This window comes from Coregonus lavaretus (genome assembly GCF_964263955.1).
Source record: "Coregonus lavaretus genome assembly, contig: HAP1_SCAFFOLD_129, whole genome shotgun sequence".
Classification (NCBI taxonomy): domain Eukaryota; kingdom Metazoa; phylum Chordata; class Actinopteri; order Salmoniformes; family Salmonidae; genus Coregonus; species Coregonus lavaretus.
In genome coordinates, this window is record NW_028156273.1 from 116,623 (window position 1) to 135,003 (window position 18,381).

An 18,381-nucleotide genomic window follows, 5' to 3' on the forward strand; every position below is an offset into this window, starting at 1 on the left:
ATAATCTAGTGGACGGGATGCTAAGAACAGCAACACGGCTACTTATCCACCTCGATAGCTTGCTAGTCAACATGAAAAGGAAACATTGAAGCTCATTCTTGTGTATATTAGTCTCAGCGTTTTAAACACAGTTATGTTTACGTATCAACTTCTTAACTTTAACGTCATTTGCTAGATGTTAAATGTGTTAGCTTGTTAAGATTGATATTGAGCCCGGCACTAGGCTAGTCGTTAATGCTAACCAGCTAATGCTAACTAGCTAGCTAACATCCCCGACCATGAGCTCACTAAGCTACTCTCCTCCTGCTAAAGAAGAGGAGGTCTGCTGGACGGAGAAAGAAGCTCTGGGGATGAACATTGTCGTAAAAGAGGAGGATATTACAGTGAAAGGAGAGGAAGAAGCTTTCGGAATGAAAAAGGAGGAAGAGGAGGCTATCACATTGAAAGAAGAAGTGGAGCATTTTGGAGTGGAAGAGGGAATAACGGCTGGAACACTGGAAGAGGAGGTAGAAGCTTTCAGAATGAAAGAAGAGGAGGAGGATATCACATTGAAAGAAGAGAAGGATGTTTTAGTGAAAGAAGAGAAAGATCCGTTTGGAGTGAAAGAGGAAGAGGGGATAGAGGCTATCACAGTGGAAGAAGAGGAGGTAGATGCTTTCAGAATAAAAAAGGAGGAAGAGGAGGCTGTTATTGTGAAAGAAGAAGAGGATGTTACAGTGAAAGATGAACCTTTTTGGGGGGAAGAGGAGGCTATCTCAATAAAAGAGAAGGTTGAAGACGTTCTGGGAGTGAAAGAGGAGGAGACAGAATATCTGATTAACACCAGTGAGTAACTGTCTAAAAAAGGTTCTGCACTCGAATAGGTTGTTCAGTACTGTATGGATTGTTAAAGGGGAAATCTGTGATTGGTGCATGCATTTTTTGACTTTTAAATGATTTATACTTTATACTCCATTTACATGGAAAATCATTTTGTGAAGTCAGCGGGTAAATATCTTTCCACACTGGGAGCTGTCTCCCAAGCTGGTCTCACTTGCTCAGAGGAAGAGATAATTGATCATTTTTCTGGATAGCCAGAAAATGTGACACGTGACTACCTATGCAAATGTTGGGGTCTGAAACCTGACAGTTCAAGTCAGGTCCGCTGAGAGAATGCAAAACAGACAGCAGACAGACGGGGCTTTCTGGCGCTATGAGGCACGGGACCCTATGAAATTCACGGTGCGCTTTGTACACAAAATGTAACTGGGAACCAGTCCAGAACTTCACATCTAAGAGTTTAAAAGCAGAGGAGAAGTCCAAGAAACTAAACTAAAACAAATAAGAGAGAGAGTTGTAGCCAATGATTCTTGACGAATATAACTTCTAAATGCCCAACAACTTTAGTTCAACGGTCATCAACCCCATCAGAACAGCATGTTTAACTCTATGTAGTGGGATAGAGGAGTTAGTGAGCTGATTTTGGTCAATTCTGAATTCAACTCACTGGATTCAACTCAGGATAACCGTTGAAGGTTGCTTACCTGTTAGCCTTGTACGTTTCTATGGCAACAAATCCTTCAACTCTAAACCTGCTGACTCCACTTTATCCTGAATCAAGTGTCTGAGCTGCGAGTTGAGGACCAATCAAATCGTGGGCCTCTGTAGCTCAATTGGTAGAGCACGGCGCTTGTAACGCCAAGGGTAGTGGGTTCGATCCCCGGGACCACCCATACGTAAAAATGTATGCACACATGAGGTCCTCTGTAGCTCAGCTGATAGAGCACGGCGCTTGTAACGCCAAGGTAGTGGGTTCGATCCCCGGGACCACCCATACACAAAAAAAATGTATGCACGCATGACTGTAAGTCGCTTTGGATAAAAGCGTCTGCTAAATGGCCTATATATTATAATATTATCATTAGGCGATTCCTCAACAGCCCAAAAACAACATAGAAACTTCATTTGGAGGAAGGATGTTTGACATGCTTTTTACATTTATATCAATATCTATATTTTTTATCATGATGAAACTAGACATTTTAGGCCCTTTTTAGACCCTGAGGTCACATGTTTACCATCTGTTTGATGTTCTCGTTCATACAGGAGAGAGACATGACTATCGTGGATCCTCTGGGGAGCCTCAACAACATCCTGATGCTGACGAGGCAGAGAAGAGTCTCTCCAGATCAGAACACCAGATGGTACAGCTTGGTCTGGTCTAGCATACAGCTTGCTCTATCGGGGTCTGGGCTGGGTTTCTGTAAAGCACTTTATGACAACAGTGACATTAGCATCCATAATGATATGTGTCTGTGTCCCCTCTATATGGTTACCAGGACAACGCTAGCCCTTCCGCCCTCCCAGAGTCCCCGTGTCGTACCTCTCCCAGTAGCACCTTACTGCTGGGTCTGAAGAGGTTGTCTGTGCGGCTGGTGGACTGCAGGAAAACATCGGGGCTGAGTGGAACTGTGAGAGGAGGAGAAGAGAAGAAAGGAGCAGATTTGACTCATCAAAGTAAGTGCTGTAGTTTAGTTTGAACAATAAAATAGATCTGCCCACTGGTATCTGTTACCAGGACAACCAGCAGAGTTCTATTAGTTGACATGAATATATACTGGTATCTGTTACCAGGACAACCAGCAGAGTTCTGTTAGTTGACATGAATATATACTGGTATCTGTTACCAGGACAACCAGCAGAGTTCTGTTAGTTGACATGAATATATACTGGTATCTGTTAGCAGGACAACCAGCAGAGTAAATCCAGAGAGTGTGGTGAAGGATGGTTATGGTATTACATTGATAACCAACTATTTCCAGACTCCAAGACCACTCCATGGCTGTTCTAAATAATTGAAAGTTCCCCTGGAAGGGACGAATAATGAAGCACCCTATACTATTCAGGTCTGGAATTGGCCTTTAAAACGGACCAATAACATCACACTACCGTGCTATACTATTCATAATGTGACGAGATCCTGAGGCCCATTGTCGTGCCATTCATCCACCGCCATCACCTCATGTTTCAGCAGGATAATGCACGGCCCCATGTCGCAAGGATCTGTACTCAATTCCTGGAAGCTGAAACTGTCCCAGTTTTTTCCATGGCCTGCATATTCACCAGACATGTCACCCCATTGAGCATGTTTGGGATGCTCTGTAATGACGTGTACGACAGCGTGTTCCAGTTCCCACCAATATGCAGCAGCTCGAGTGGGAAAACATTCCACAGGCCACAATCAACAGCCTGATCAACTCTATGTGAAGGTGTAACGCTGCATGAGGCAAATGGTCACACCAGGTACTGACTGGTTTCCTTATATGAACTGGAACTCAGTCAAATCTTTGAAATTGTTGCATGTTGCGTTTATATTTTTGTTCAGTGGTGAAGGATGTATTGCCCGAAGGAAATAGTAAAATTGTATTATACTGGGAAAGATGGGTTAGTCTGTGGACGTCTAAGGGTTGGAATTAAGATTAGAGTGATTGGTTGATTTGAGGATGCACTTGGAGTCCAGTACAAATAGGAGGTGGCTATAGGAGAACGCTACCATAGTGCCAACTTTAAAGTTTGGTGGATGAGGAATAATGGTCTGGGGCTGTTTGTCATGGTTCGGGCTAGGCCCCTTAGTTCCAGTGAAGGGAAATCTTTAACGCTACAGCATACAATGACATTCTAAACGATTCTGTGCTCCCAACTTTGTGGCAACAGTTTGGGGAAGGCCCTTTCCTGTTTCAGCACGACAATAGCCCCTGTGCACAAAGCGAGGTTCATGAAGAAATTATTTGTTGAGATTGGTTTGGAAGAACTTGACTGGCCTGGACAGAGCCCTGATCTCAACCCCGTCGAACACCTTTGGGATGAATTGGAACGCCGACTGCGAGCCAGGCCTAATCGCCCAACATCAGTGCCCGACCTCACTAATGCTATTGTGGCTGAATGGATGCAAGTCCCCACAGCAATGTTCCAACATCCAGTGGAAAGCCTTCCCAGAAGAGTGGAGGCTGTTATAGCAGCAAAGGAGGGACCAACTCCATATTAATGGCCATGATTCTGGAATGAGGTTTTCGATGAGCAGGTGTCCACATAATTTTGGTCATGTAGTGTATTTAATGTTTGACCCCATCCCTCAGCTATATACCAAAACAGTGGCAGGGTGACAACTTTGTTGTTGTTTGAACTGCAGATTGCCTCTTTAGGTCTAGTAGCCTATCAAATAACAATAATGTACACTTAAAGTGTATCCTATACTAGTCTATTTATCCATTAGGTCTAATAAATGTATCCTATACTGACTAGTCTATTTATCCATTAGGTCTAATAAATGGATCCTATACTGACTAGTCTATTTATCCATTAGGTCTAATAAATGTATCCTATACTGACTAGTCTATTTATCCATTAGGTCTAATACATGTATCCTATTCTGACTAGTCTATTTATCCATTAGATCTAATAAATGTATCCTATACTGACTAGTCTATTTATCCATTAGGTCTAATAAATGGATCCTATACTGACTAGTCTATTTATCCATTAGGTCTAATAAATGTATCCTATACTGACTAGTCTATTTATCCATTAGGTCTAATAAATGTATCCTATACTGACTAGTCTATTTATCCATTAGGTCTAATAAATGTATCCTATACTGACTAGTCTATTTATCCATTAGGTCTAATAAATGTATCCTATTCTGACTAGTCTATTTATCCATTAGATCTAATAAATGTATCCTATACTGACTAGTCTATTCATCAATTAGGTTTAATAAATATTGCCACTCCTATTTGCCATATCTTCAATCTAAGCCTACTAGAAAGTGTGTTGCCCTCAGGCCTGGAGGGAAGCAAAAGTCATTCCGCTACCAAAGAATAGTAAAGCCCCCTTTACTGGCTCAAATAGCCGACCAATCAGCCTGTTACCAACCCTTAGTAACGTTTTGGGGAAAGTTGTGTTTGGCCAGATAAAATGCTATTTTACAGTAAGCAAATTGACAACAGACTTTTCAGCACACTTATAGGGAAGGGCATTCCACAAGCACAGCGCTTACACAAATGACTGATGATTGGCTGAGAGAAATTGATGTTAAAAAGATTGTGGGGGCTGTTTTGTTAGACTTCAGTGCGGCTTTTGATATTATAGATCATATAGTCTGCTGATGGAATGGAATATTACTTAACTGATTACACTTTTTGACAGGTACAGTGGGGGGGAAAAAGTATTTAGTCAGCCACCAATTGTGCAAGTTCTCCCACTTAAAAAGATGAGAGGCCTGTAATTTTCATCATAGTTACACGTCAACTATGACAGACAAATAGAGATTTTTTTTCTCCAGAAAATCACATTGTAGGATTTTTAATGAATTTATTTGCAAATTATGGTGGAAAATAAGTATTTGGTCACCTACAAACAAGCAAGATTTCTGGCTCTCACAGACCTGTAACTTCTTCTTTAAGAGGCTCCTCTGTCCTCCACTCATTACCTGTATTAATGGCACCTGTTTGAACTTGTTATCAGTATAAAAGACACCTGTCCACAACCTCAAACAGTCACACTCCAAACTCCACTATGGCCAAGACCAAAGAGCTGTCAAAGGACACCAGAAACAAAATTGTAGACCTGCACCAGGCTGGGAAGACTGAATCTGCAATAGGTAAGCAGCTTGGTTTGAAGAAATCAACTGTGGGAGCAATTATTAGGAAATGGAAGACATACAAGACCACTGATAATCTCCCTTGATCTGGGGCTCCATGCAAGATCTCACCCGTGGGGTCAAAATGATCACAAGAACGGTGAGCAAAAATCCCAGAACCACACGGGGGGACCTAGTGAATGACCTGCAGAGAGCTTGGACCAAAGTAACAAAGCCTACCATCAGTAACACACTACACCGCCAGGGACTCAAATCCTGCTGTGCCAGACGTGTCCCCCTGCTTAAGCCAGTACATGTCCAGGCCCGTCTGAAGTTTGCTAGAGTGCATTTGGATGATCCAGAAGAGGATTGGGAGAATGTCATATGGTCAGATGAAACCAAAATATAACTTTTTGGTAAAAACTCAAGTCGTTGTGTTTGGAGGACAAAGAATGCTGAATTGCATCCAAAGAGTGAAAACCTCCTTCCATCAGCAAGGGCATTGAAGATGAAACGTGGCTGGGTCTTTCAGCATGACAATGATCCCAAACACACCGCCCGGGCAACGAAGGAGTGGCTTCGTAAGAAGCATTTCAAAATCCTGGAGTGGCCTAGCCAGTCTCCAGATCTCAACCCCATAGAAAATCTTTGGAGGGAGTTGAAAGTCTGTGTTGCCCAGCGACAGCCCCAAAACATCACTGCTCTAGAGGAGATCTGCATGGAGGAATGTGCCAAAATACCAGCAACAGTGTGTTAAAACCTTGTGAAGACTTACAGAAAACGTTTGACCTGTGTCATTGCCAACAAAGGGTATATAACAAAGTATTGAGAAACTTTTGTAATTGACCAAATACTTATTTTCCACCATAATTTGCAAATAAATTCATTAATAATCCTACAATGTGATTTTCTGGATTTTCTCATTTTGTCTGTCATAGCTGACGTGTACCTATGATGAAAATCACAGGCCTCTCTCATCTTTTTAAGTGGGAGAACTTGCACAATTGGTGGCTGACTAAATACTTTTTTTCCCCACTGTAACTAGCAACTGTAACGGATTACATTTAGAAAGTAACCCAACCAATCAACCCTGCCAAGATTATTTTAAATGTGAATTTTTTTTGTAAACTGGCCTCGGGTTATTGAGGGATCTGATTTGGATTAAACCTCCTAGCAAGACGTTGTGGAGGTTTCATTCAGGTCTCTGTTTAAATAAACGCTCTGTCTTTGGCAGGAGAAAGACCAGACTCAGAGGAAGCAGAGACGTCCAAACCAGCAAGACGATTCCACTGCTCCCACTGTGGAAAAGGTTTTAATCAGTTAAGGGTCCTGAAACAACATGAGAGAATACACACAGGGGAAAAGCCTCATCACTGCTCCCAGTGTGGAAAGAGTTTTAACCAGAAAGGAAACCTGAAAGAGCATGAGAGAATACACACAGGGGAGAAGCGAGATAAACCTTTCCAATGCTCCCAATGTGGAAAGAGTTTTACCCAGTTAGCGAGCCTGAAAATACATGAGAGAATACACACAGGAGAGAAGCCTCATCACTGCTCCCAGTGTGGAAAGAGTTTTAACCTGAAAGGACAACTGAAAGAGCATGAGAGAATACACACAGGGGAGAAGCGAGATAAACCTTTCCAATGCTCCCAATGTGAAAAGAGTTTTGCCTGGTTAGCTGACCTGAGAAGACATGAGAGGACGCATACAGGAGAGAAGCCTCATCACTGCTCCCAGTGTGGAAAGAGTTTTAACCAGTTAGGTCACCTGAGAAGACATGAGAGAATACACACAGGACATAAGGATGTAGGCTGGTGAACAGTAGGACATAGCACAGATGTAGGCTGAACAGTAGGACATAGGACAGATGTAGGATGTTGAACAGTAGGACATAGGACAGATGTAGGATGCTGGACAGTAGGACATAGGACAGATGTAGGCTGAACAGTAGGACATAGGACAGATGTAGGCTGAACAGTAGGACATAGGACAGATGTAGACTGAACAGTAGGACATAGGACAGATGTAGGATTCTGAAAAGAAGGACATAGGACAGATGTAGGATACTGAAAAGTAGGACATAGGACAGATGTAGTATACTGAACAGTAGGACATAGGACAGATGTAGGATTTTTTTAATAATTTTTTTATATTTTTTTTTATTTCACCTTTATTTAACCAGGTAAGCCAGTTGAGAACAGGTTCTCATTTACAACTGCGACCTGGCCAAGATAAAGCAAAGTAGTGCAATAAAAACAACAGAGTTACATATGGGGTAAAAAAAAAACATAAAGTCAGAAATACAACAGAAAATATATATACAGTGTGTGCAAATGTAGCAAGTTATGGAGGTAAGGCAATAAATAGGCTATAGTGCAGAATAATTACAATAGTATTAACACTGGAATGCTAGATGTGCAAGAGATTATGTGCAAATAGAGATACTGGGGTGCAAAAGAGCAAAATAAATAACAATATAGGGATGAGGTAGTTGGGTGGGCTAATTACAGATGGGCTGTGTACAGGTGCAGTGATCGGTAAGGTGCTCTGACAACTGATGCTTAAAGTTATTGCGAGGAGGACATAGGACAGATGTAGGATACTGAACAGTAGGACATAGGACAGATGTAGGATACTGAACAGTAGGACATAGGACAGATGTAGGCTGAACAGTAGGACATAGGACAGATGTAGGCTGAACAGTAGGACATAGGACAGATGTAGGATACTGAACAGTAGGACATAGGACAGATGTAGGCTGAACAGTAGGACATAGGACAGATGTAGGCTGAACAGTAGGACATAGGACAGATGTAGGCTGAACAGTAGGACATAGGACAGATGTAGGATACTGAACAGTAGGACATAGGACAGATGTAGGTCCAATACATGGTGGGTCAGTAGGCCGTAGAGACTCTGAATGTGTCTTGTGTATTGACTTTCCAGTGTTTTCCGTACAGCATGTATTATAGTGGATTGGGTTTGTGGATTTGTTTGCTGGGTGCGTGTTTTGGTTTTTGCTCTAGCACAACTTATTCAGTTAACCAACTCATCATCAAGCTTTTCTGATTTGAATGGGCTGTGTAGTGTTAGAGGACCTGAGATGACATGAGAGAATACAGAGGCTTTGTTCTGACTGTTGTTTTGGACTGACAACTGTTCTGATTATTCTATTTTCCTTTAAGTTGTTGAAATGTTCCGTATTGACTGACCTTCATGTCTTAAAGTAATGATGGACTTGTCATTTCTCTTTGCTTATTTGAGCTGTTCTTGCCATAGTATGGACTTGGTCTTTTACCAAATAGGGCTATCTTCTGTATATCCCCCCTTACCTTGTCACAACACAACTGATTGGCTGAAACGCATTAAGAAGGAAAGAAATTCCACAAATGAACTTTTAAGAAGGCACACCTGTTAATTGAAATGCATTGAAATACCTGTTGAAAGAATGCCAAGAGTGTGCAAAGCTGTCATCAAGGCAAAGGGTGGCTACTTAGAAGAATCTCAAATATATTTTGATTTAACACTTTTTTGGTTAATACATGATTCCATATATGTTATTTCATAGTTTTGATGTCTTCACTATTATTCTACAATGTAGAAAATAGTAAAAATAAAGAAAAACCTTGAATGAGTAGGTGTTCTAAAACTTTTGACTGGTTCTGTATATGAAAATGTTCTAAAATGTTTGCCCGGTAGTGTGTGTGTATGTATATATATATATATATATATATATATATATATATATATATATATATATATATATATATATATATACATACATATATATATATATATATATATATATATATATATATATATATATATATATATATATGTATATGTATATATATATGTATATATATATACATATATATATATATATGTATATACATATATATATGTATATATATATATATATGTATATATATATACATATATATATATATATACATATATATATATATATGTATATATATATATATATATATATATATATATATATATATATATATATATATATACATATATATATATATATATGTATATGTATATATATATATATATATATATATATATATATATATATATATATACATATATATATATATATATATGTATATATATACAGTTGAAGTCAGAAGTTTAAATACACTTAGGTTGGAGTCATTAAAACTTGTTTTTCAACCACTCCACACATTTCTTGTTAACAAACTATAGTTTTGGCAAGTCGGTTAGGACATCTACTTTGTACATGACACAAGTCATTTTTCCAACAATTGTTTACAGACAGATTATTTCACCTATAATTCATTTGTATCACAATTCCAGTGGGTCAGAAGTTTACATGCACTAAGTTGACTGTGCCTTTAAACAGCTTGGAAAATTCCAGAAAATGATGTCATGGCTTTAGAAGCTTCTAATAGGCTAATTGACATAATTTGTGTCAATTTGGAGATGTACCTATGGATGTATTTCAAGGCCTACCTTCAAACTAAGTGCCTCTTTGCTTGACATCATGGGAAAATGAAAAGAAATCAGCCAAGACCTCAGAAAATAAATGGTAGACCTCCACAAGTCTGGTTCATCCTTGGGAGCAATTTCCAAATGGCTGATGGTACCACGTTCATCTGTATAAACAATAGTACACAAGTATAAACACCATGGGACCACGCAGCCGTCATACCGCTCAGGAAGGAGACGCTTTTTATCTCCTAGAGATTAACGTACTTTAGTGCGAAAAGTGCAAATCAATCCCAGAACAACAACAAAGGACCTTGTGAAGATGCTGGAGGAAACAGGTACAAAAGTATATATATCCACAGTAAAACTAGTCCTATATCGACATAACCTGAAAGGCCGCTCAGCAAGGAAGAAGCCTCTGCTCCAAAACCGCCATAAAAAAGCCAGACTACGGTTTGCAACTGCACGTGGGGACAAAAATCTTACTTTTTGGAGAAATGTCCTCTGGTCTGATAAAACAAAAAACAGAACTGTTTGGCCATAATGACCATCGTTATGTTTGGAGGAAAATGGGGGAGCCTGCAAGCCGAAGAACACCATCCCAACCGTGAAACACGGGGGTGGCAGCATCATGCTGTTGGGGTGCTTTGCTGCAGGAGGGACTGGTGCACTTCACAAAACAGATGGTATCATGAGGAAGGAAAATTATTTGGATATATTGAAGCAACATCTCAAGACATCAGTAAGGAAGTTAAAGCTTGGTCACAAATGGTTCTTCCAAATGGACAATGACCCCAAGCATACTTCCAAAGTTGTTGCAAAATGGCTTAAGGACAACAAAATCAAGGTATTGGAGTGGCCATCACAAAGCCCTGACCTCAATCCTATAGAAAATGTGTGGGCAGAACTGAAAAAGCGTTTGCGAGCAAGGAGGCCTACAAACCTGACTCAGTTACACCAGCTCTGTCATGAGGAATGGGCCAAAATTCACCCAACTTATTGTGGGAAGCTTGTGGAAGGCTACCCGAAACGTTTGACCCAAGTTAAACCATTTTAAAGGCAATGTTACCAAAAAACTAATTGAGTGTATATAAACTTCTGACCCACTGGGAATGTGATGAAAGAAATAAAAGCTGAAATAAATCACTCTCTCTACTATTATCATCCATCCATCCATTGATTCTTGAAGAATATAACTTCTAAATGCCTCATGAGTTCAACTGTTACACTCCATGAGAACCCAAAATGTAAGCTTGTTTTTCTCCAATGTTTGTAAACATTGTAAATGTAAACATTTACATTACATTTTAGTCATTTAGCAGACGCTCTTATCCAGAGCGACTTACAGGAGCAATTAGGGTTAAGTGCCTTGCTCAAGGGCACATTAACGTCATTTAGCAGACGCTCTTAGCCAGAGCGACTCACAAATTGGTGCGTTCACCCTATAGCCAGTGGGATAACCACTTTACAATTGGGGGGGGGGGGGGGTAGAAGGATTCCTTTATCCTATCCTAAACAAACACTATATAGCCTCATAACATGTTTAAAACAATAATATTGATATCATGGATGGTCAGTCCTTGCATCCATAGCTCTGTCTATTCATCTTACATTACATTTCTCCCATCCCTCAGCTGTTTACCAAAACAGAGGCAGGGTCGACCGTTTTGTTATTGTTTCATCTGTGGATTTTGCCCTTTAAACAGCTGCTTAGTATCAAGATATCAAAGTGTCCCCAACACAAAGGTAAACAATAGGCCTGTAGTAAATGCAGCATTTCGTCTTTCACATGTAAATAGTACTTTTTCAGTAGTGCTCAAAAGCATGCAGCGTTCTAAGGCGTCACTACTGATCCCGGTTCGATCCCAGCCGGCCGTGAACCGGGATGACCCATGATGCGGTGCCCAGTTGGCCCAGCGTCGTCCGGCTCAGGGGAGGGTTTGGCCGGCCCGGGTTTGTCCTTGTCCCAGCGCACTCTAGCTACTCCTGTGGCAGGCCGGGCGCAAGATGTACAGTGTTTCCTCCGACACATTGGTGCTGCTGGCTTCCGGGTTAAGCGAGCATTGTGTCAAGAAGCAGTGCGGCTCTCGACCTTCGTGGTCTGTGAGAGCCAGAAATCTTGCTTGTTTGTAGGTGACCAAATACTTATTTTCCACCATAATTTGCAAATAAATTCATTAAAAATCCTACAATGTGATTTTCTGGATTTTTTTCTAATTTTGTCTGTCATAGTTGACGTGTACCTATTTATAATTACAGGCCTCTCTCATCTTTTTAAGTGGGAGAACTTGCACAATTGGTGGCTGACTAAATACTTTTTTTCCCCACTGTATGTATTGGCAATAATTAATTTCCAATAGGGAGGCATGGAATAATTACAAATGTATATTTTGTCAGGCTGGATGTTTGAAATATGAGTAGGTGATTTGAGTCATGCTTCTTCAGTAGTGGAATAAAGACAATTAGCACTTGAATATTGTCAAGAAATACTGGAGTGATGTAAGATTGTTAATAAAATTGTTCATAGACGCTGCGTCAATGTTTATAGGCTGCAAGTACGTTGAATGAAGTTGTTTTCAAGTCGTTGAAACAACGACCTGAGAAATCTCTTCAACTTTCACTTTCAACCAAAACCGAACATAGATTGGACCTCGAGCATAGTCTTCTTTTCAACAACATTTTGCAAGGTGGGATAGCCCAATGTCAAAACACAGTTTTAACGTGTCCAAATCAATAACCAATATGCAGAGTTGTGGAGGTTTCATTCAGGTCTCTGTTTAAATAAACGCTCTGTCTTTGGCAGGAGAAAGACCAGATTCAGAGGAACCAGAGACGTCCAAACCAGCAAGACGATTCCACTGCACCCACTGTGGAAAAGGTTTTAATCAGTTAGGGGACCTGAAACGACATGAGAGAATACACACAGGGGAGAAGCCTTTCCAATGCTCCCAGTGTGGAAATAGTTTTTCCTTGTTAGCGAACCTGAAAATACATGAGAGGATACACACAGGGGAAAAGCCTCATCACTGCTCCCAGTGTGGAAAGAGTTTTACCCAGTTAGGACACCTGAAAGTGCATGGGAGAATACACACAGGGGAAAAGCCTCATCACTGCTCCCACTGTGGAAAGGGTTTTAACCAGTTAGGGGACCTCAAACGACATGAGACAATACACACAGGGGAGAAGCCTCATCACTGCTCCCAGTGTGGAAAGGGTTTTAACCAGTTAGGGGACCTGAAACGACATGAGACAATACACACAGGGGAGAAGCCTTTCCAATGCTCCCAGTGTAGAAAGAGTTTTACCCAGTTAGGGAGCCTAAAAATACATGAGAGAATACACACAGGAGATAAGCCTCATCACTGCTCCCAGTGTGGAAAGAGTTTTACCCAGTTAGGACACCTGAAAGTGCATGAGAGAATACACACATAGGAGAAGTGCTACCACTGCTCCCAATGTGAAAAGAGTTTTGCCTGGTTAGGGTACCTGAAAATACATGAGAGAATACACACAGGAGAGAAGCCTCATCACTGCTCCCGGTGTGGAAAGAGTTTTACCCAGTTAAGTCACCTGAAACAGCATGAGAGAATACACACAGGGGAGAAGCCGTACCACTGCTCCCAATGTGAAAAGAGTTTTGCCTGGTTAGGTCACATGAGAAGACATGAGAGGACGCACACAGGAGATAAGGATGTAGGCTGCTGAACAGTGGGACATAGGACAGATGTAGGCTGAACAGTAGGACATAGGACAGATGTAGGCTGAACAGTAGGACATAGGACAGATGTAGGCTGAACAGTAGGACATAGGACAGATGTAGGTCCAATACATGGTGGATCAGTAGGCCGTAGAGACTCTGAATGTGTCTTGTGTATTGACTTTCCAGTGTTTTCCGTACTGAAGTAGAGTGATGGAGTGCTGCATCAGATGACCTGGCCTCCACAATCACTCGACCTGAACCTCTATTGAGATGGTTTGGGATGAGTTGGACCGCAGAGTGAAGGAAACAAAGCCAACAAGTGCTCAGCATATGTGGGAACTCCTTCAAGACTGTTGGAAAATAATTCCTCATGAAGCTGGTTGAGAGAATGCCAAGCTGTCATCAAGGCAAAGGGTGGCCATTTTGAAGAATGTAAATATAAAACATATATTGATTTGTTTAACACTTTTTGGTTACTACATGATTCGATATGTGTTTTTTCATATTGTTGATGTCTTCACCATTATTCAACAATGTATAAAATAGTAAAAATGAAGAAAAACCCTTGAATGAGTAGGTGTGTCCATACATTGACTGATACTGTACATCTACATGATGTATCGTTACACAATGTAGGCGCAGTATAGACCCAACTGCATATCTTGATATTGTTGTAACCTTATGTTTAAAATACTCACTCATTAAAAATCTGTAATGATCAACACATGATTATCTTTGTACTTTTACATATATTTTATTTATTTTAATAAAATGCATGAAAAACAAACGTTTTGTTTGAAAATAAAATAAAGATTTGACCTGACGTTATTACTAACTGCAGTCAGCAGGTGGCGATGTGGGTCTTTCAGGCAATGCTGCCATTGTGACGTATAATCTAGCGGGCAGAGGCTGCTGTCAAGAAACACTGGCATGTTTTATCATCGGACCCAGCTCTGCCAACTTATTGTACAAAGGAGAGGTCGCAATTTACGCGACATGTTGGTCGATGACAACTGCCAAAATGAGCCAGGCTCGTTTACGCCCTCTTACGAACGGCAGCTATAAATGCAGAGGCTGCGCACAGTGCAACAATATGCCACCCACGGAAAGGAAAACGATTCCAAATAAATGGCATTATTAGGTGCTCCTCCACCCATGTCATCTCCATGATTAAATGTCCATGTGGGCTGTGGGATGTAGATAAAACCTCTCGTTCTCTCAAACCAGAGAATTCCTGAACATAAAAGTTCAACCGGAAGAAACGACAGGGATTATCCAGTGACATTTTAATGACCAAAAACATCACATTTCTACCTTTTTAGATTTAGTGTCAAAGAGAAAGTCGAGATATCAGAGACGAGGTGATATAAAGAACTCTTGAGCAAAAGAGAATGTTTGGGGATTTTCACCCTCCAGACATTATTCCCTAAAGGTCTAAATGATGAAATGTCCATGCATGTTATGTTGTAAATGAGAACGTGAACTAATGCGGCCACTTCAGACTACTCCAATGTTTCTTCTTGCACTGGACCCAATGAGTTATGAAAACTTACTTGATAGGTCGATGTGCTCGTTGTGGTTTTACAGACGTGTTTTAATACGTTTTATGTACACACTTCAGTAGAATACTTATGAAAGGCACATTGTTTTATTTAGTAAAACTTGTTTATTTTCCCTCGACTTCAACCCCATTGGATGCATTGGGTGGCGCAGTGGTGCAGTGGCGCAGTGGTCTAACTGTTCGAATCCAGGCTCTGTCGCAGCCGGCCGCGACCGGGAGACTCATGGGCGGCGCACAATTGGCCCAGCACCGTCCAGGGTAGGGGAGGGAATGGCCGGCAGGGATGTAGCTCAGTTGATAGAGCATGGCGTTTGCAACGCCAGGGTTGTGTGTTCGATTCCCACGGGGGGCCAGTATAAAAAAAAAAAAATGTATTCACTAACTGTAAGTCGCTCTGGATAAGAGCGTCTGCTAAAATGACTAAAATGTAAAAAAAATGCATTGAACGGATGTGGGTGGAGCAACGTCTACATAAAGGTGGAAATTCAAAACACTCACAGAAGCTCTGACGAAGGCCTCGAGGCGGATACGTAAAGATAATAAAGAGCAGTGATACTATCAGGAGCAGTGGGCGGGTTTCTTCTTGTTTCTCTCTTGTCATTGCTGATTAAAATTGATGTCAATGATGAGAGTAATGTAGCTGAAAAATAAATATGTAAATGCTGGTTGATTTTTGTTTTGTACACAACAATTAAGAAATTGACAAAACTCGTAAATGGTGTGAAATAAAACAAAAGTTTGTTCATCAAGTATAGCAGTTTGAATTGCGTTAACACAAATGACTCGTAAATAAACCTTGTAGATGATAAAAGACGGGAATTAACGGTGAACATTGACCGGTGATGATACAACTGGGAATTGATCAACATGAACAAACAAAAAGTTAGCCTAAACAACTCACGCCACGTCACAATACATGCGCACTATTTGTCTGGAGACAGAGACTTGCCTATAGTGCGTTTTCGCCTCACACCATTCCCTCCTTCTTCTCTAGACATCTGTTTGTATTATACTCAATATTCATAGCCCGATCTTTACAAGCAATAAGCCTCGGGGGAACTTTAAAAACGTGTTCGGGTATAAAGCAGTAGTCATTTATGAAAAACAAAGGAACATTCAAAGGACAAATGCGGAACATCGAAACCAATTTTTGTTTTTTTACCGATTCATGTTTATTCATAAAAAGCAGAAGATAGTAAATATCATTAATCACAATGGTTAGTCTTTTCAAATTAACAGGACAACATTCTGAACGTATTCATATGACTACATTTATCCTAATCGGAAACATATGCCGCGGGGAGAAGTCAAAAGATCCTAGAAGTCGCGCTATAAATTGTCAAATCCAGAATAAATATAAGCTAGCCGAATTGTTCAGTCTTGATCTATGATCAAAATAGGCTGGGACGTGTTCGGGTTCCCTTACAGAAAAAAAAATGCAATCAGAGAGCAGTATAACTGCAATTACTGCGTCCAAAATACCACAGTCGACTAAAGTTACTGAACTTTTACAGCAGTTTAAAAAAAAAAGCAATATTTAGTTGTAAGGGTTCTGTTTAGGCTATAGGTTATGGGGAAGAACGCAACTGCACTGAAACGAATAGCCTGATTCAATGCAATTCCCCACTCCTGAACATCAAAACTGTGTTTATAGGCATAACATACCACTCAATAAGAAGAGGAAGAGGTCAAATCATGACATCAGTGATTTTCAGGTCGGAAAGTCGGAGATGTAGAAAGATTTCCGAATTGGAAATAAGAGTTGAATCACCATTGAAATATAATTGTTCCTAGTCAGAGCTTGTTTTTTTCTGAGCGACTTTAAAGGGGAAATAAGCAATTTGCTACATCCAATTTCAAACTTTTAAATTAATGATTTATGTACCCATTGACTCTTTAAGAATATAAACGTATACATGCCTAATGAGCTTAGTTCAACTGCCGTACCCCATCAGAAACCAACCTGTTTAACTCCATTGGTTTGTAAACATTGTAAACACTGTTCGCCTGAAAACGTGGATAAACTAGAATTTAAAATATCATCTTGCATCCATAGCTCTGTGAATTTGAGAGTGGTTGTATTTCTCCAGCCTCAGCTTTTTACCAAAACAGTGGTGGGGTATCCGCTTTGTTATTGTTTGAACTGCAGATCCCCTGTAAAGGAAAAGTCATAACAGGGTTCATTATAACAGGGTTTATTATAGCAGGGTTTATTTTAATTATTGATAAACATGCACCTGTTTGGTAACTGACTGTTAGAACTGTAAAGGCTCCGTGGATTGATGAGGAATTGAAAAACTGTCTGGTTGAAAGAGACGGGGCAAAAGGAGTGGCTAATAAGTCTGGCTGCACATCTGACTGGTTGACTTACTGCAAATTGAGAGATTATGTGACTAAACTCAACAAAAAGAAGAAGAAAACTGTATTATGAAGCCAAGATCAATGATATAAAGAACGATGGAAAATAAATTTGGAGTACTTTAACTGAAATATGGGTAGAATGACATTCAACTCCATCTTTCATCGAATCAGATGGCTTATTCATCACAAAACCATTTGATGTTGCCAATTATTTTAATGATTACTTAATTGGCAAAGTGGGCAAACTTAGGCAGGAAATGCCAACAAGGAACAGTGAGCCATCGTATTCATGCATAAAAAAAACAAATAATGAAAGAAAAGCATTGAAAGTTTGAATTTTGTAAAGTTAGTGTGGGAGAGGTGGAAAAAGTATTGTTATCGATCAATAATGACAAACCTCCTGGCATTGACAACTTAAATGGAAAGCTACTGAGGATGGTAGCTGACTCTATAGCCACTCCTATCTGTCATATCTTTAATCTGAGCCTAGAGGAAAGCCAAAGTCATTCTGCTACCCAAGAATGGTAAAGCAGCCTTTACTGGTTCTAACAGTAGACCTACATTTATAAGCTTGCTGCCAGCTCTTAGCAAACTGTTGGGAAAAATGGTGTTTGACCAAATACAATGCTATTTCTCTGTAAACAAATTAACAACAGACTTTCAACATGCTTATAGGGA

At 40.2% G+C, this 18,381-nt stretch overlaps 1 protein-coding gene across 1 annotated transcript; it reads left to right on the top strand.

The window, feature by feature from the left end:
* Nucleotides 1-151: 151 nt before the first annotated feature.
* Nucleotides 152-15,019, top strand: LOC311126515 (uncharacterized protein; the record flags this gene model as incomplete). The annotated part of the gene is made up of 6 exons (XM_084200511.1): nt 152-452; nt 723-825; nt 2,077-2,183; nt 2,319-2,496; nt 12,885-12,959; nt 14,982-15,019. Exons 1-6 carry the CDS (start codon nt 279-281, stop codon nt 15,017-15,019), a joined length of 675 nt encoding a protein of 224 aa, XP_084056637.1. The 5' UTR covers nt 152-278.
* Nucleotides 15,020-18,381: the final 3,362 nt, after the last annotated feature.